This window comes from Sinocyclocheilus rhinocerous, unplaced genomic scaffold, assembly GCF_001515625.1.
Source record: "Sinocyclocheilus rhinocerous isolate Xijiao unplaced genomic scaffold, SAMN03320098_v1.1 scaffold499, whole genome shotgun sequence".
Lineage (NCBI taxonomy): Eukaryota > Metazoa > Chordata > Actinopteri > Cypriniformes > Cyprinidae > Sinocyclocheilus > Sinocyclocheilus rhinocerous.
The window spans coordinates 115,792-135,791 of NW_015637156.1; the positions used below are offsets into that span (position 1 = coordinate 115,792).

General features: G+C 37.7%; 3 protein-coding genes across 3 annotated transcripts in view; all 3 read right to left on the reverse strand.

Annotated features, from left to right (window-relative positions):
- The window catches only part of LOC107748724 (formin-like protein 5), an 8,656-nt gene extending 2,617 nt beyond the window's left edge, over nt 1–6,039 (reverse strand). The window contains exons 1-3 of the mRNA XM_016563671.1: nt 5,625–6,039; nt 3,115–3,206; nt 2,253–2,385 (exon numbers count right to left, since the gene is read on the reverse strand). Coding sequence (XP_016419157.1) covers nt 2,253–2,385; nt 3,115–3,195 — 214 coding nt within the window. The 5' untranslated portion in view covers nt 3,196–3,206; nt 5,625–6,039. The remainder of the gene's footprint in view (nt 1–2,252; nt 2,386–3,114; nt 3,207–5,624) is intronic.
- Nucleotides 6,040–7,635: 1,596 nt separating this feature from the next.
- On the reverse strand, nt 7,636–8,908 carry LOC107748748 (proline-rich protein 15-like). Its single transcript, XM_016563688.1, has one exon. It carries the CDS (start codon nt 8,897–8,899, stop codon nt 8,525–8,527), a length of 375 nt encoding a protein of 124 aa, XP_016419174.1. The 5' UTR covers nt 8,900–8,908; the 3' UTR covers nt 7,636–8,524.
- Nucleotides 8,909–12,316: 3,408 nt separating this feature from the next.
- LOC107748725 (proline-rich protein 15-like) lies at nt 12,317–12,691 on the reverse strand. Its single transcript, XM_016563672.1, has one exon. It carries the CDS (start codon nt 12,689–12,691, stop codon nt 12,317–12,319), a length of 375 nt encoding a protein of 124 aa, XP_016419158.1.
- Nucleotides 12,692–20,000: the final 7,309 nt, after the last annotated feature.

The window sequence follows — 20,000 nt, forward strand, 5'->3', positions numbered from 1 at the left end:
GGTTTAGAAGCCTCGCCCCTAGAGTTTACGACACGGAGAAACGAAACCTGGCCAAAAAGAGGAAGTCATCTCATGAAAGAGAAATTGATCTTACTCCAAAAACACCCGTTAACCTTGTAATTGCAAACAATTAGGCTACATTAATACATGTCATTTATATGTATAGTAAAATACTGGTAAATATTAACAGTCTATTTAGTTCCCCTCACTCTACAACAGATATTTAAAATTTAACAGTATTCAGATCAGAACAGAACAAGAATGAAAAATAAATAGTTATAAAATGATATATTAAACTATAAAATAGGCTAAAACACAAATTAGGCTATAGTGGCATTCATTATAAACAGCATACATATGTCAAGCAAAACTGAAACGGCATTGGGCTCACGAGCCTGTCTCATACCACAAGAATCCAAATGTTTCCATTTTTGCCATATTTGTAACATTTGTTTGCATAACTATTATTCATTATGTAGCCTAAACATGGCTTTATACTTCACTTATGTTCTAATATCCGTGTAAAATCCTTGCAAACATTTTTGTTTGGGTGTTGCACGCTGATTTTACAACGGACCTTTTAAAATAAACAGTGTAACTTTTATGTTTGGTTGACTGCATTTTAGTTTGATGATGAATGGCTGAATGTCAGGCAACGGTAGAACTAATGTTGTTTGTGTGTGCGTGAGGCGACTGTGCGATCAGATGGATTAAATCAAATAAAGATATAAAGGAAAAAAATGCATTAGGAGTGTCACAACAGCGAGCATAGCCTAGGCACTTGTTGCACAGTGGTTTTTTTCATTTTCATTTTGTTAATCTGTTAATTATATTTTAGCCTATTTGTGTGATCCTATTTATTTTATTCCTTTTATAGACTTAATTTCTGTTTTTCTCCTTTCACAGAAGCGCTGCAAGGTGCATGATGCGATGATTGAATCCTCATGGTCTTGTTTACGCTGCTATTCGTGCATATAAAGCTAAAGCACCGTATTAAACAAAACAAAAAAGACATTCTAATCTTACTGGTTAACGATCGACCGCAAGTTCAGGTAACTCAAAAACTTGCTTACACGAGCTGAGACCAGATTTGATCGTAGCCACCGCTCACGTCCATATTGATAAATTCCAAGTTTTGCGTTGAAACGACCATACGCCCAATTTTCTGTCGTACGTTCGTTTCGTGAGGCCCAGTGACTGTCTTAAGTCTGGAACTCATGGGCATCACCAGAGACTGGGTTTCCTCCTTTGTGATGCTTTGCCAGGCCTTTACTTGAGTTAACTTCAGTTGTTGTTTGTTTTTTTGGGTCTTTCTGCCTTTAGTTTTGTCTTCAGCAAGTGAAATGCATGCTCAGTCGGGTTCATAAATTATATTTATAAACTATAGTTGCAAACTAAAATACATTTTCAATATCTAGTTTTCGTCTTCTTAATAGCTCCTGTTATAATAATAACCTTTTCCAGGACCAACAAATGATAATGCCCAAGAACATCCTACTTTCAATCACATAAGGCAAGCAGACCTCAAGACAAAGAGTGATGCATAAACAGGAACTGTAAACTAAAGTGATACAATGACTTTTTAATGAACATGGTATGTCCTGAGCACAGAGAATACTGCTGTCCTTTGTAATAAAGAGCAAGATGAGAAGCATCGTCACCCCCACTTTCTGTGTGATCCTCACTCCAGCACTTCCTGAGGTCTTGGCCCTTTATCTGCCGCAGTGCATTTCCATATACAGATAGAAAGCCTATGTGTCTTTGTGTGCACATGAGTGCTTTGAAGTATGAGAACCCAATGGCTATGGACCTCGAGTTTAAATATAGCTCTGCCACTGATAAGTCCTTAAAACTTATCAGCCATTCAGACTTTTTCTGATGCCTGGTTTTCTCCACATAGTTATTCTTTTGTACTGTTTCTCAAACTCCTTCAGTTTCATTTTCACGAGAGAGTAATTTAATACAGGTTCTCATGCTGACACAACACTCTCATTTTCAATAAACAATCGTTGAAAATGCAATGCTGGTAGCTCTGGTTACATTAATAAACAATATTCCAGTGTTGCCATCATACAGCAGAAATTAATTTTGGACTGCTAAATCAGATAATCAGGAATAGAACCTGAAATAGTATCACTTTAGTATTCATATTTCCCATGCTTGCAACCAGATGGATTGTTGCCAGGTGACTCATTTCACCTGATCAGTGTTAAAGAATTGAGTTTACGTTAATAAATTTGATTTTGACTTACTGTCAAGGAATGGTGTGCTTCGGTCATTGACCTGTGTGACCTTTTTCAGCCTCGTCCCCTTCTGAATGTCAGACAGGAGCGCACTGCGACCTCCACCCTCAGAACGCTGTATTTTAGGAGGGTCTGTCCGTGACTAAAATAAAGAGTGAAAAATAGCAACTTTCTTAATGTTATGCAGTTTTAATGAGTTTCACTGTGCCATTAGTTTTCTCTGGTATGGTTTTTATTGCAGTATCTATGATATGCCAAAACTCAAACTGGCCAAAAAAATGGTCTAATCTAATTAGGTACTGAATTCTAAAATGACTTAATTAAGTCTAAAATGGCACAACGTGTGATTTAGAAAACTACAAGATTCATAAAGTGTTGAAAAGTTATCTTGAAGAATGTTTCAACTGTTTTTGTCCATATAATGAAAGTCATCGAGTCCAAGACAACAATTTTATGGTATGGACATATTTTAAATACCTTGTTTTATGTTTTAAAGAAGAAGAAAAAAGTCATACAGGTTTAAAATGGTGAGTAAATGATTCATAATGTTCATTACAGGGTAAACTATCCCTTTAATGTTGGTTTTAAATGTGTTCAAAGATGTCATTTGTGTGCACATGCATTCAACCAGAAAGCCAAATCTGAACATGTGACACCTGTGCTGTATATGCCCCTGAGTGTAATTTTATCTCTAATTAATAATGCACATCTAGCCAGGTGGTTGCCAGGAGGAACTGCGTGACGGAAACAAAGAGAAAGAGACAGAGAGAGAAAGCAACAGACATATGGAAAAAGAGCCATTATACACACATTCTGATGAACTATATTACAATAATAGCTATCTGTGAATGTGTGTGTGCATGGATCTCACTTGTGCAGGAGGTGCAGGAGCTGCAGGAGGTGGAGGTGGGGGTGGTGGAGCTGGGGGAGGTGGAGGAGGAGGGACAGGCATTGCTCAGGAACCTGAAAAAACAGTCACATATGGGGTCATATGATGTTGCTAAAAAGAACATTATTTTGTGTATTTGGTGTATCGCTTTCACAACGAAACACAGCGTCTTCATGACATGGCGGCAACAATACTACAGCGAGAATAAAAAGTTACGCATTCTTTCTTTGCGTGAACATTTGGGCGGCGTTATGCAAATCTTCCCACATCGTGACGTAGACATGTGGGGGCGTGTTAGAACGAGCCGTTTTAGGTAGTCGTGGTTGACTCTTAACTTTTATAAAGAATATCTCTTTGGATTTGAGACTTTAGTCTTTCCAACTTTACAGATCTTCTTTATGCACCAAGAGCTTGTAACACTTCAAAGAGAAAGGAAAAATTTAAATTGCATCATATGACCCCTTTAAAACACAGACAGTGGGACACTTGCCCTCTGTATTGTACTATTTGACCTCTCAGGCAGATATTTAAATTATTATAATTAAACAAATTTAAGAGATTAGATAAGAGATATTAATAAAGATAAGAGATATTTAAAATGTATAATATAATTAAACTAAATGAATAGTTTAATTATAGGTATTTGCATTAATAAATATAAAATTAAATTATATTAAATTAAATTAATAAGCCCACTCATAATGTTTAGATAGACTTGATTTTCATTTCTAAATTCAGGTTTTATTTATAACATACAAAAATTAAACTAGTTGTAAATGTATTTTGTAAATGCTGACTTACATTTAGAGCTCCAGCTAAACAAAAGTGTTAAAGAACACCAAGAACTTTTCAGCACTTCACTGTGGTTTCAACATGACAAAGCGATCTCCCCACACCCCTCTCTCTCTCCACAAGTCTACAGTACATGTTCCTCTTGGCAGGAAGCTTGTCCATCACAAGATGCACCCAACAGGAACCCTCCCTTCTCTTTTAGGAAAACCAATCTCCTGCTTCCACAATGGCCAGTGAGAGGTTCCAAAGATCATCTTTTGAAGAAACTGCATTTAACTCTGAACTAGGGTCATCTCTAACATACAAACTCCTGAACTTGACTTTTAAAAGGAACAGGCATACAAATGATCTCAGATCAGAGTAAAGTGGCAACCTTATCAAGAGCCGGAGGGCTCTGGAGATAACAATGGAGTCTGTTGTTTGAGAAGTAGAGCTGCTCAACTTCTGGCAAGCCCAGCACAGCAGCCAATCAGAGCTATTGTGTGAGGAAGAGAAACCCGCTAAATACAGCTGAGAAATGTAGAAGGAATTTAGTTAATATGTTAATTATTAGGAATGTTTATTCTTGCCAAAATAGAGAAACATTGTGTTATTGCTCCATGGAGGAAAAGGACAAACGGACAAGTTCAAGCATTAGGAAATTCTAAAATTAATTTCACATTTGTAGATGATTAAATAAATAAAATCCCAACATTGTTCAAGAGTCACATTAAGAATTCAACTATTCATCCTTTGGCCTCTTTCATGATATGACTGTCCAAGATCTTGTGGGTTATATTTCATCCAGCTGCATAGCTCTTAACAACTCTCTGTTTTTCCCTAGAGTCCCATTAACAGCTTTCCCATGGAGATGTTGACACACAATGTTGTGCTGGTCCACCCATGTGTAAACATTTTTATCCACCTGTAGAGACATGCTGTATAATATCTGGCTGATGCTAATCATAACACGTGTGAATGATTTGTATTCTGTTTAAAGAATATATCTTTATATATATATATTTCATTCATTTCACGTGAATTTTATAACATTAGATTTAATAACCTGCTATGTTAAGTACAGTGTGAGAGAGTTAAAATTATTAAATTATTATTTAAATTAATAATTCATATGAAAATAAATAGGTTTGTATACTTAAAGGGATGGATGACCCAAAAATGTAAATTCTGTCATCACTTATTCACCCTCGTTTCTTTACAAACCTGTATGAATTTCTTCCTTCTGTGGACCATAAAAGAAGATATTTTGAGAAAAGGTTTTGAGAAAATATTTTTATGTACAGCTGAACATCATTGGTAAACAAAACTGTTCGGCTGCTGTTCAAATATCTTCTTTTATGTTCCACACAAGAAAGAAAGTCATGTATCAGGTTTGGACCGACACAAGCGTGAGTAAACGACGACAGAATTGTCTTTAGGCTATTGGGTGAACTGTCCCTTTAAAGTTCAACGTACAACACTCTAACCATTAAAAATTCAGATACTAAACTGTGTCATTCGAAAAGTTGTGAAATATGACCAGACTGTTCACATTTAAGTCTGGTTACTGTCAGTGCTGTTGTGAGTCAATAATATGACACTCACCAACAGAGTCCAGCTGAGAACACAAACCAGTGTCATATGTTAAACATAACGGTAGTGGTTCAATGGTATTATAAAAGCCTTGTTTACTGTAATGTAGTTTTCAAAGGCTACCTTACCTTGGAAAGCTGAAGTTTCGTGCGTTTTTCTGCTCCTCCGGGGGACGCAGGGAAGTTGTCAGAGGCCAGTCGGGGCGCGAGGCTGGGTCTGCATAGCGCGCGCCTTTGACCCACGAGATACAGTTACTGACCGCGAGCTCGTGTTATAATTAGGAAGACGCTGAGGGTTTCACGATGACTATTCGCGTCTAATTTTCCGTGAAGTACGTGACGCATAAAAATGTAATTTAAAAACACTTGAAGAAAGCTGTAGAAATATGTCCTCTCCACTTGGTAAAGAACAATCCACTAGAAATGGTGACACACTGTCCAAATGCTGTGCTTCTTTGGAATTTATGTGTGAACTGAACCGGACTACAGCACGCGCACCCTGTGGTCCGCCTGTTGCGTCTAGAATGCAAACGACAGCACAGCAGGCGGCGCAGTAGCCCCTCATTGCAGAACAAAGATCCAGGGGGCGGGGTTGGATCCACATCTAGGGGGTGGAGATTGGTAGGTTTAGGGGGGGGGATGGGGGGGGTTAGGGATCAGGGGGGGGAGTCCACATCTAGGGGGTGGAGATTGGTAGGTTTAGGGGTGGAGATGGGTGGGTTTAGGGATCAGGGGGTGGAGACGGGTAGGTTTAGGTCAGGGGTAGGCAAGTTCGGTCCTAGAGAGCCGCAGTCCTACAGAGTTCAGCTCCAACCCTGAAAAAAAAAACTCACCTGCCTATAGCCTTAGTAATCCTGAAGACATTGATTAGCTTGTTCAGGTGTGTTTGATTAGGGTTGGAGCTAGGACCGAACTTGCCTACCCCTGGTTTAGGTATATGTAAGGTGGGAGTAGTTGGATCTGGATCCAACCTCGCCCCCTGGATCTTGTGTTCTGCAGTGAGGACCATCTCAGGCAGCGCGTGGTGGGAGGCTGTCCTGACCATGAGCCTGGCCATTTCATATTTTATATTATTCACACACCCGAGAGTGTTTATTAAAATGCATGTAGAAAGTATGTCAAATTTCTGTAATGAAAATAAAGCTAAAAGCTAAGGCTTTTATTAATTGTTTAACATCGCATCTAGTTTTTTGTGCTTCAGGTGGCTGTACTCTTTGCTGCGCGCGACCAGATCGCTCTCTAGTGGTAGTTTTTTTGACAACGTTTAGTTTGTGTGTGTGCAGAGTAGAGAGGCATGGCTAATTAAAGATGACCTCCAAACCAGATTTAATCAGAAATGGGGTCAAGATAGTATCTGAATATTTCATTGAGTGACAATAAAATCAGCTACTGCTAAAAACGATCAATTGTGTCAAACAACAACAACGATAAAATGCATTTGATTCAATGTGAACAGTGCAGTCATGACTCTACAAGCTTTGATTGTATAATCTCTGGTTTGTAAGTCCATGCAAATGATCTAATATTTTCCACACTATTAGGGAAAGACAGTGCAGTCATTCTGGCTCTCTGAGAAACTTGTCTTCTAAGAGTAAGGAATGTTGTGATACAGGGTTGATGAGGTTAAAGATGACAGCCTCAGGCGAGGTGACGAGCATTAGCACACACTGATGGAGTTTTAAATACTGTAACTCTAATAATGACCTATTGCTCTCTGTTTACCCCACCCATAACAAACACATACACGTAAGCACATTCAGGGGCAACAACAACTCAGCACATGCACAAATGGATGCTTTAGATGGAAAATCATCTGTTTATTTAAGATCTGATGTAGTAACACTTCCTTCCCAAAGCTAAATTTAGCAAACTAATGCATAAGAGTACAGTATATTCCAATTTTTTCCTGATTGCACTGAAACCTTGTCTAAATCTTCATTATAGACACAAATCTCAAATCTGTCTCTGCATCACTTGCCTACTCAAAGGATCTGAAGCTACAGAGGCCTATTTCTCTAACAACCAGCTTTACTCATAACAGATTAAATCTCATAGTTTGATCACAGTTTTTTTAACCGAATTATCAGGTTCCATTCTAATTTAGGATGACTGAATAGTAACCAAGTTCAACTCATGTCTTCAATAATATACTCATATAACTACCGTAAACACTGTTTGCTAAACTAACAGTTTATAGTTTAGTTATATTGCTTCTCTTGACTCTGTTAACTAAACATTATAAGAATAGAATCTTTGGTTTGTCTAATGAAAATATAGCACTACTGTTTTGCAGTGGGAGAATGAATCACTACTATCAAGGTGGATTCAATAAAACAAACTACACAAGAAAATGCATGGCTTTGATTTCTGACATGTCGAATGCATGACTATCATGGCATATACAGTAATAATCTGATTCTGGACGGATAGGACCACCACCCTAACCCCTTTAAAAATATGTGGCATGCATGCACAAGCATTAAAAACAAGTCATGATAAGGCTGTGCTTGCAGCACACTGATTACCATTAAAAATATATGCTGCTAAATCCTTCTAATGTACAGTCCTTCGTAAAATATTGCAACAACACCACAAAACAGTGCAAATTATGTATGACAAATCTCTAAAAAAAAAATTTTTAAGTTGTATCCTTCACAAAAATTATTCTGCTGAATGTCCAATAACCCTGCTGGCAAAAAAAAAACATCTTATGGTTTGCTGGTCTTAGCTGGTTAAGGCTGGCCTAGTTAGTAATCCAGACTGGCCCAGCTGGTCTTCCAGCTATTGTAAAGTGCCCAAAACCCCTTTAAAACCTGTAAAGACTAGCCTGACTAAGAAACAGTTTTTTTCAGCAGGGAAATGTCATTATTTCCAGCATTTGGAAAATAAAGCTTCTGTAATATGGATAACTTACTCCAAAAGGCTATCCTCATACCTTCATATAAGTGCATTCATGAGTCAAATTGAGTTCAACAGTGTCAGAAGGGAGGTAGTGCCGTATTTAGTGCTCTACCAAACCGCAGTGGCAATCAGCGGGTTGACTGGACGTCGGCTGATTTCCCATCATCTCCGTGGTTCTGTGGAAGACTGACGCGCGTCTTCCGTTTCTCTTTGAAGCGTCCGGAGCGGGACACGGTGAGATTGCGGCGATTGGAGCTCTCGTTGAATGTTGGCTGAACAGCGGAGTCGTCATATGTTTCGTCGCTCGGTAAGCAGTTGCCCTCTTCTTTCGCTGGGCGTGTCGGTGAAGTGAGCCGTTGGTCCGGCTCAGCGGAGGGATGCTGTGTGGACCCTGCTGAAGCCTGATTACGGAGGTCCTGTTCCAGTGTCACCGCAGATTCTCTGGCTGCCTTTCTCCTCTTGCCCACGAAAGACCTCCACCAGGGAGCTGTTTTCTCAGTCATTGTTAAAACTAAACAGACAATAAATAAATACGACTTCACTACTTCAACATTAAAACTGGAATAACTATGTTGTATCTATTTTTAGGTGTAGCTACCTACCACTTAGGCTAATTGTAATCTATAAACCCCCGCTTAATTATGACGCTATGACGTAAGAACAACAATAGACACAACATGTCTATTCAAGAATAACAATAACACAGTGTAATCTGAGATAGATCTGTAATAGATTAGGTTTAATATAGGCTACTTTATGAAATAGGCTATATCTCCACCCTTCACTAGATAGGCTACATTAATGTTATAAAAATGGATTTGCTTATAGGGATCAATGACAAGTAAGATCCAAGATGGAGAACTCTTTTAAAAAATCTAGCTTAAAACACGTGTCAAGTTCTTAGAAATGTAGCCTAAACTTTGTATTCGTGTTGGTTTCATACATTATGAATGTAGCCTATATACCATTCCAAATCGCAGATTTAATGAGATATAGGCTAGGCCATGCCATGAGAGTTACATATATTTTACTTTTCTGAAGAAAAAAAAAAACTTTCAGATTTTCTTTCTCGTTTAGCTAATATTTTACCGTATAGGCTAGTGGTCTAAAAGGGTCCTCCCTGTTTTATGATTTTGTCACATGACAACAAAATGGCTTCATGCATGTTGATTACACCATTGATATCAAAATTGCTTTACATATTTTTAAAGGAAATACCCTAATAATAATAAATCATTATAAAATATTATTCAAAACTATGTTTGATCATTTTTGTTGTTTTTAAATCTCAGTTACACCACCTGACAATTTTCTACACTCATACAAAATATCAAATTGACTTTTAATTAAGAAATTGTAAGAACGTTTATCATATTGGCTAATATGTGTATTAAAGTCATATTCTGTATGAATGCCATTTTAAACCTAGGCCTTTTTGCGAATAACTTCATTCGTACAAAACAAATGAGATTCACGTCATACAAGACAAACAACCTAGGATATTGTCCTGTGGTGCAGAACAGGTTTACAGCGCCATAAGCTCCAGAGAGTCTTTTACAGGTGATGATTCATGCCACAACAACGAACCTGATCATCAGCCTGAGCGACTCACCTGCACAAAAATGATGAGAACGAGATAAACGCAGCCCGAGGTTCCTCTAAATGAAAGGTGTGCTGAGACAACAGAGACGCTGAATCCTCAGAAGAAATCACGGTGCGTGAAAATCATCTTCCACTCCCGCGTATGCGAAGACTACAATCACTGAGACGCTTTTCGCATAACTCGACTCAATAGATATCCTAGTCTGTGAGAAAACGTAACTTCATCCTTTGCCCAACATCACCTGGAGGAGGTTCTGAATATGCCACGCAAAATTTGAACTTACGTGAAAGACTTTATAGTGTCGTCGCAGTTTACAAGAGTACCTGAGATTCCACCTCCGAAACTACCATGAGCGCACCTGTCCTGTCTTCTGATTGGTCGGAAGGCCTGGGGATCGGTCACGTGAGGAGAATTCAGGTAATTCTACTATGGCGGTAGGTTGGGCTTGCGGTTGCCCTGGGAACGTACATCGAGTCGCTTTTTCTTCGGTAAACCTTTTATCTTTTTTTCAAGGTGGGGAGCATTCTTGTGTGATCTAAACAAACGAGCCCAACCCTCCACTACTATGTCAATGTCTATTGATAGACTGAACGTCGAAATTAATCGAGGCTGTAGCTAAAACAATTTCATATTGGACAAAGTCAGCTTCACACAGAAGAGTAGTGTTCCCACTTCACCAAACAGTGCAGTGATGCCACATGCCCAGTCTTAAATGTTGCAGAAATGACAATGGAAACATTATTCTAGCCTGTCATTCTTAAAGCCCCACATGAATATATAATCTCTGGTTTGTAAGTCCATGCAAATGATCTAATATTTTCCACACTATTAGGGAAAGACAGTGCAGTCATTCTGGCTCTCTGAGAAACTTGTCTTCTAAGAGTAAGGAATGTTGTGATACAGGGTTGATGAGGTTAAAGATGACAGCCTCAGGCGAGGTGACGAGCATTAGCACACACTGATGGAGTTTTAAATACTGTAACTCTAATAATGACCTATTGCTCTCTGTTTACCCCACCCATAACAAACACATACACGTAAGCACATTCAGGGGCAACAACAACTCAGCACATGCACAAATGGATGCTTTAGATGGAAAATCATCTGTTTATTTAAAATCTGATGTAGTAACACTTCCTTCCCAAGCTAAATTTAGCAAACTAATGCACAAGTACAGTACATTCCAATTTTTTCCTGATTGCACTGAAACCTTGTCTAAATCTTCATTATAGACACAAATCTCAAATCTGTCTCTGCATCACTTGCCTACTCAAAGGATCTGAAGCTACAGAGGCCTATTTCTCTAACAACCAGCTTTACTCATAACAGATTAAATCTCATAGTTTGATCACAGTTTTTTTAACCGAATTATCAGGTTCCATTCTAATTTAGGATGACTGAATAGTAACCAAGTTCAACTCATGTCTTCAATAATATACTCATATAACTACTGTAAACACTGTTTGCTAAACTAACAGTTTATAGTTTAGTTATATTGCTTCTCTTGACTCTGTTAACTAAACATTATAAGAATAGAATCTTTGGTTTGTCTAATGAAAATATAGCACTACTGTTTTGCAGTGGGAGAATGAATCACTACTATCAAGGTGGATTCAATAAAACAAACTACACAAGAAAATGCATGGCTTTGATTTCTGACATGTCGAATGCATGACTATCATGGCATATACAGTAATAATCTGATTCTGGACGGATAGGACCACCACCCTAACCCCTTTAAAAATATGTGGCATGCATGCACAAGCATTAAAAACAAGTCATGATAAGGCTGTGCTTGCAGCACACTGATTACCATTAAAAATATATGCTGCTAAATCCTTCTAATGTACAGTCCTTCGTAAAATATTGCAACAACACCACAAAACAGTGCAAATTATGTATGACAAATCTCTAAAAAAAAAATTTTTAAGTTGTATCCTTCACAAAAATTATTCTGCTGAATGTCCAATAACCCTGCTGGCAAAAAAAAAACATCTTATGGTTTGCTGGTCTTAGCTGGTTAAGGCTGGCCTAGTTAGTAATCCAGACTGGCCCAGCTGGTCTTCCAGCTATTGTAAAGTGCCCAAAACCCCTTTAAAACCTGTAAAGACTAGCCTGACTAAGAAACAGTTTTTTTCAGCAGGGAAATGTCATTATTTCCAGCATTTGGAAAATAAAGCTTCTGTAATATGGATAACTTACTCCAAAAGGCTATCCTCATACCTTCATATAAGTGCATTCATGAGTCAAATTGAGTTCAACAGTGTCAGAAGGGAGGTAGTGCCGTATTTAGTGCTCTACCAAACCGCAGTGGCAATCAGCGGGTTGACTGGACGTCGGCTGATTTCCCATCATCTCCGTGGTTCTGTGGAAGACTGACGCGCGTCTTCCGTTTCTCTTTGAAGCGTCCGGAGCGGGACACGGTGAGATTGCGGCGATTGGAGCTCTCGTTGAATGTTGGCTGAACAGCGGAGTCGTCATATGTTTCGTCGCTCGGTAAGCAGTTGCCCTCTTCTTTCGCTGGGCGTGTCGGTGAAGTGAGCCGTTGGTCCGGCTCAGCGGAGGGATGCTGTGTGGACCCTGCTGAAGCCTGATTACGGAGGTCCTGTTCCAGTGTCGCCGCAGATTCTCTGGCTGCCTTTCTCCTCTTGCCCACGAAAGACCTCCACCAGGGAGCTGTTTTCTCAGTCATTGTTAAAACTAAACAGACAATAAATAAATACGACTTCACTACTTCAACATTAAAACTGGAATAACTATGTTGTATCTATTTTTAGGTGTAGCTACCTACCACTTAGGCTAATTGTAATCTATAAACCCCCGCTTAATTATGACGCTATGACGTAAGAACAACAATAGACACAACATGTCTATTCAAGAATAACAATAACACAGTGTAATCTGAGATAGATCTGTAATAGATTAGGTTTAATATAGGCTACTTTATGAAATAGGCTATATCTCCACCCTTCACTAGATAGGCTACATTAATGTTATAAAAATGGATTTGCTTATAGGGATCAATGACAAGTAAGATCCAAGATGGAGAACTCTTTTAAAAAATCTAGCTTAAAACACGTGTCAAGTTCTTAGAAATGTAGCCTAAACTTTGTATTCGTGTTGGTTTCATACATTATGAATGTAGCCTATATACCATTCCAAATCGCAGATTTAATGAGATATAGGCTAGGCCATGCCATGAGAGTTACATATATTTTACTTTTCTGAAGAAAAAAAAAAACTTTCAGATTTTCTTTCTCGTTTAGCTAATATTTTACCGTATAGGCTAGTGGTCTAAAAGGGTCCTCCCTGTTTTATGATTTTGTCACATGACAACAAAATGGCTTCATGCATGTTGATTACACCATTGATATCAAAATTGCTTTACATATTTTTAAAGGAAATACCCTAATAATAATAAATCATTATAAAATATTATTCAAAACTATGTTTGATCATTTTTGTTGTTTTTAAATCTCAGTTACACCACCTGACAATTTTCTACACTCATACAAAATATCAAATTGACTTTTAATTAAGAAATTGTAAGAACGTTTATCATATTGGCTAATATGTGTATTAAAGTCATATTCTGTATGAATGCCATTTTAAACCTAGGCCTTTTTGCGAATAACTTCATTCGTACAAAACAAATGAGATTCACGTCATACAAGACAAACAACCTAGGATATTGTCCTGTGGTGCAGAACAGGTTTACAGCGCCATAAGCTCCAGAGAGTCTTTTACAGGTGATGATTCATGCCACAACAACGAACCTGATCATCAGCCTGAGCGACTCACCTGCACAAAAATGATGAGAACGAGATAAACGCAGCCCGAGGTTCCTCTAAATGAAAGGTGTGCTGAGACAACAGAGACGCTGAATCCTCAGAAGAAATCACGGTGCGTGAAAATCATCTTCCACTCCCGCGTATGCGAAGACTACAATCACTGAGACGCTTTTCGCATAACTCGACTCAATAGATATCCTAGTCTGTGAGAAAACGTAACTTCATCCTTTGCCCAACATCACCTGGAGGAGGTTCTGAATATGCCACGCAAAATTTGAACTTACGTGAAAGACTTTATAGTGTCGTCGCAGTTTACAAGAGTACCTGAGATTCCACCTCCGAAACTACCATGAGCGCACCTGTCCTGTCTTCTGATTGGTCGGAAGGCCTGGGGATCGGTCACGTGAGGAGAATTCAGGTAATTCTACTATGGCGGTAGGTTGGGCTTGCGGTTGCCCTGGGAACGTACATCGAGTCGCTTTTTCTTCGGTAAACCTTTTATCTTTTTTTCAAGGTGGGGAGCATTCTTGTGTGATCTAAACAAACGAGCCCAACCCTCCACTACTATGTCAATGTCTATTGATAGACTGAACGTCGAAATTAATCGAGGCTGTAGCTAAAACAATTTCATATTGGACAAAGTCAGCTTCACACAGAAGAGTAGTGTTCCCACTTCACCAAACAGTGCAGTGATGCCACATGCCCAGTCTTAAATGTTGCAGAAATGACAATGGAAACATTATTCTAGCCTGTCATTCTTAAAGCCCCACATGAATATAGAATGCAATGTGTAGGCTATGACCAGAACAGTGACTTGTGTTATGTTTGACTCCACTTTTACAGTGACAACTGTGGTATGAAGTTATATTTCACTTTGGTTGACTGCGTTAGAAAGGATATTTAGACAAAGAGCTGAACAATCCAAGCCCTCTGTGTTACGCATATCACTTTGATCAGTATAGATTACATTTCTAGGCAGTCTCAGGGTACTGGCATTGTTGGAGGGAATCCCTTGAGGTCTTGCAACATTTTGTCACTCCCAGCTTGTCCTGAAGTAAGAGTTTAGTGATAAACGAAATGTGGACTGATGCCAGTTTCTACTGTACTATTGGCCAACAATGTTCCAGTACTTTCACTACACACATGCTGGTATACTGTGAACCATCAAGATTTACACGATTTTTTAATTTGTTTGAAGCATCTCTTTCAGTCTCTTTCAGTTTGGATCTTCCTCTCTCTTTCACAATCGCAGTTACACATTAAATATAAATCACATTTGTTTCTGAAAGATAAACCTATGTCTGAGCGTACAATTAGTATATTTCCACAGTGACATTTTTATATATAATTTACAGTAATCGCTGCTTTAATATATAGATTAATATAGAAGCTTTAAGATAGAATAAAATTGAATATCAAATTGCAGTATTATTGCTGAAATTGTAGATTTGCAACTGGAAATCTGCTTGCTTACCTGTTGCAACTGCAACTGGATGTGTGTAGAAAACTTTCAAGGCTTATATACATATATACATTTGAATAGATATATCTAAAGATGGTAAATTATATGTAACAATTACGACAAACTCATAGTCCCCCAGTTTCACAAACGAGGCTTAAGGCGAGTCCCAGACTAAAATGCATGTTTTAGCAATCTCAACTGAAAATAACTTGCACTGACATATCCTAAATTATGTCAGTGTCTCAAGATGCACACCAGTAATGTTCATTTCTAAGGCATTTTTATAAAAGCTTCTTAAATATCCTAATTTAACTAACACCTAGTCCTGGCTTTGCTAAGATAAGCTCTGTCTGTGAAACCGGGGCTATAAGTGTAGCACTTAAAGACAAACTCTTTGCTGGGTGGCCTGCAGGGTCATCCTGGGGTCATCTGAAAGACAGATGGAAATCTCCTGGTTTCAGAGGAAAACTGGATGGGTCAGAGGGGGAATGGTCAGGAATGTCACTCTTGTGAGTTTCTATGCACCAGCAAACTCCACAGGAAGTTAAGGGCAGGAATGCCATCTGAAATAGTCTCTGCTCCCTGTGAGATAGTACCGTGTACAGTGAGGAATGTCACTCATAAGAGTTTCTCAATTCTTGAGTGCATATGTGAAACAAAGAGAAAGAATGAGAGTGAGAATGAGAAAAGAGGAAATATCCAGGAATGTGGTTTCTGCAGTATCATTCAACAATAGGTTGAAGAGAGGCTGTACAGGAAGAGTTCATGAAATGTCTATGTTACTAGCCCTGCTGCGTACTTCGGGAACTCCCTCTCTTCCACAGGGATCAAAACCACACATACTGCACATACTAGCCACATTACATTAAATTAATATGCACAGCACACCAGGTAAATAAAGAGTTGCGCAAAACTATGTGTTTCCAGCAAGTGTTGGGAAGGTTACTTTGAAAATGAAATAGGTTACAGATTATAAATTACCCTATTTAATATGTAATAAGTAGTGGAACTATTTCAATTGCTTTATCAAAGTAATGTAACTGATTACATTTGATTACTTTTTGATTACTTTTCTAAATGTAAGTTTCTGAATTACTTTTAAATTTTTCTAAACTGTTAATCGTTTTCAAACATTTAAAGCAGACAGGGGTAACTTTACAGTAGTACTCAACACTGATTACTGTCAAACTTTTAAAATCCTTCATCACTTGAATTAAGATTATAATAATTTATTAAAGCATAGCCACCACAAAATCAGACTTTAGCACCCCTTTTTACATTGAGATCGTTTTGAGGTTAAATACAGATTTAAAATCATAAGATATACTTTGATAGCTATGATACTGTTTTTGAAATCAAATCTTAGCTATGACAGGAAACACTGGCATCTAACAGTGCCTTGGGAAAAAACAGTTAATTTAAAAAATAAAGCATACATAAACCCAAATAGGAAATAAAACAGTTATCAAATAAACATGTTCTATTCTGTGTCCTAAACTCCTGAAACATTGGTGTATCATATTTTATAGCAGTCAGTGCAATTTTGGAAAGAAATCAATAAAATCTCTCTGTGTGTGACAATATTCAGATGTAACTCCCTTCGTAATAGTTAATATTTTCATAACTGTAATTTAATTACACAATTTTTCTCATTATCTGTAACATTATAGTTATATATATTTATTTTTTACATATATACATATTTCTTTTGTAATTAAATTACGTAATTCTGTTACATGTAACTTGTAACTCCACAACACTGTTTCAAGTAAAACTGTGTATATATATATATATATATATATGCCCTTACAGTGAGTGTTTTGTATTGCCAAATATTGGTGAATTATATACATAAGCCTACATGCATGTTTTTTTTTTCGCAATATTAATTTATCTAATGAACACACACATAAACTGTGCACACATTACTGGTATTTGATTAGGGGTAAAACATTTACTTAAGAGTGAGAGCGACATACCAGTCTTTCAGTATTGAGGTAACCTAGAGCCGAAATACAAACAAACCCACTGAATGATTTCACTAAAACAATTCACTCTCTGTATCCATTTATAGTTCGATTGATCGATCCAAAACCTAATCTATCTATCTATCTATCTATCTTTCTTTCTTTCTTTCTTTCTTTCTTTCTCTTTGTCTGTCTGTCTAGGTTTCAAAATATGAAACAATAGATATTTTCTTCAAAATGAAGACAAGACGTGTTGGACACTTTCTGGTTGTCAAACTTTGTGGAACATAATGTATTTGAGATAAAGTGACATCATACATCCATGAAAAATTACCTCAATGCCAGTCAGTTAAAAATAATATTTACAAAAAATACCTCAGAAAGGTGAAGTTAGTCCTAAAAAAGTCTACCATAATTTGTTTGCAAATGCTGCTTTGATATTTTGTATATAATGCAATAAAATGTACAAAAAGTATACAAAGGAGTGCGAGTGTGTGTGTGTGTGTGTGTGTGTGTGTGTGTTTATTTCTTAGTATATACTTTTCAAACATCCCTTACGAAAAAGAAGTTTATTAAAGTATGCTATTAGTATACTTAATAAAATAAACTTGAAGTATACTTCTATTTGGTAAGGGATGCACCATGCAGCGCTGTCCTGCAGATGTACTGGCCTGCATAATGCATTGCTTACAGGTGCATCACTCAATGTTTGCTTCTAGGTGTTTTATTTCAAATGGACATCAAAACAAAAAGATCTTGGCTGAAATATGGTTAGTATGTCATCTCTCTCTTTCTATGTGGCCACTCCCTCTCTCTGCCTTTTCTCTCTTTCTCTTTGAGCATGAGAGAGTAAGAGAGGACAGAGAAAAACAGCCTGTCGGACTGGTAGAGTGGGTCTTCTCATTCAGAAACACCAATTTAACTCACTGTACAATGTGCTTACTCTGTTAATGTTTGTGTGTGTGTGTGTGTGTGTGCATGTGTGCATGAGTCATCTGTATTTTTGCATGTTCATGCGCTAGTGTGCAGTTGTTATTTATACCTTGTGTCTAAAAATGAATGAGAGTTGGATCCAAAATGTTACAAATCTAATATGTTTTTTTTTTTTTACAAAAAATGTAAGGACATAAAATTAACATATGAAATATTTTAAATTCTGTCATGAATCAAATAAGCAGATTTGTGAAACTCATCATGTGAACCCTTTGTACAGATGATCAGATGTTTGTGCGCACAATGAAGCACAAGAAGCTCTTTGGATATTCTTAAATCTTGGTGGAGAACATGGTCATTGGGTTTTGAAAAGATTTGTGGAGTACATGCAGCCTGAGTGCTGTTGTTATTAAAGTACATTCTGAAATGAATCATCACTTAAACTTAACATTTGGCTCAAAATTTAAATGCTGATCATATCACTTGTAATGAAAAAAATAAGATAAAATAGGAGAAAATGCAAAAGCATTTCACCCCTCTGTATATAGGAAGGAGATCTGCATACTTTTTACATTGTCCTGTCATTTCTATGGTAAGACCGTTGTCATTTAAATAGCTGCTTTCACAACAAAACACAGCTGCTCTTTCTCAAATGAATAACAGTTGAGTTTGTAAGCACCACATAAGGCAAAAGCATAATCGGCAGCTGTTTATTAACATTTTTTATTCTTACAAAACCTCAAAGATGATTATAATGTTGCTTTGTCAAAGTAACTCTAAATCACTCTAAATGTGTACAATACTACAAAACAACCGCATTTACTCATGCACAGGCCAAAGGAACGGCAACATCTTGAAGCTTGTGTCCTTTTTGATTCTTATCAGCATTATTTTAAACCTCAGATTTGCTTTAGTTAGTCTTTCGTGCGTATGTGTGTTATCTAGAAAGAGTAAAGAGATGAAGGAAATAATTTGGTACAGCGCAATGATGTGGAACATCAAACTCACAAGAGCTGCCTACATTCCTCTCTCTCACACACACACTCAGTTTCTTCCCCCCCCCCCCCCCCCCCCACCCCCACCCCACACTTCCTCAAACGTTTTATATAAATATCTCTTGGTGTAAAGGTTTTAATTTTTTCCAGATGTAACCCTTTTCGCTGGTAACACTCAGGAGAACAACTGATACTTCTCTCCAAACCATCTGTGGCTGACCATTACAAGGTTGATGGTTTGTTTCTTCCACGCCTTACAAACGTTAGGCCTACAGTATTTGCATAAAACAAAACAGCGGTAAAGTGTTTAATGCTATCATGAAATCTAATATTAAATGACTGTGACCAGTAGGTGCTGTTATGGTTACTGTTGTTTCACTGTTCACCAGCCACTGTGACATGAGACAGAAGTGTGTGTTTTAGCAGCCACGGTTCACAGCTACTGAGACCACTTAAAATCGCGGCAAAACTCTGGGAAAAAGTTGTGTAGTTCCAGCCTTAGGTAAATAGATGTTAGGGTAGCGCCATGTTTAATTGTTGACAGGAATGAAAACGAGGCTGTGAGGGATAGAAGCAAGTCATTTCACTTGGCGGCCACCTTTGAAACACCTCTGGGGCATGCAAGTGCAGCTCCTATCTCTTTGAATGGGGAAACATCAAATTCTCCGAAACTGCTCATTGAGCTTACAATTAAATTTCATATTTGAAATCACCAATGAAGTCTGACAACAACTGTATCATAAATATTGTTTCTTTTGCTCAAATAGTGTTAAAAGCTTATTTTTCAAGTTCGCATGAAATCAAAATTTACAATATTTATTTTGTTAGCGAACATTGTTAGTCTTAAGGTGAA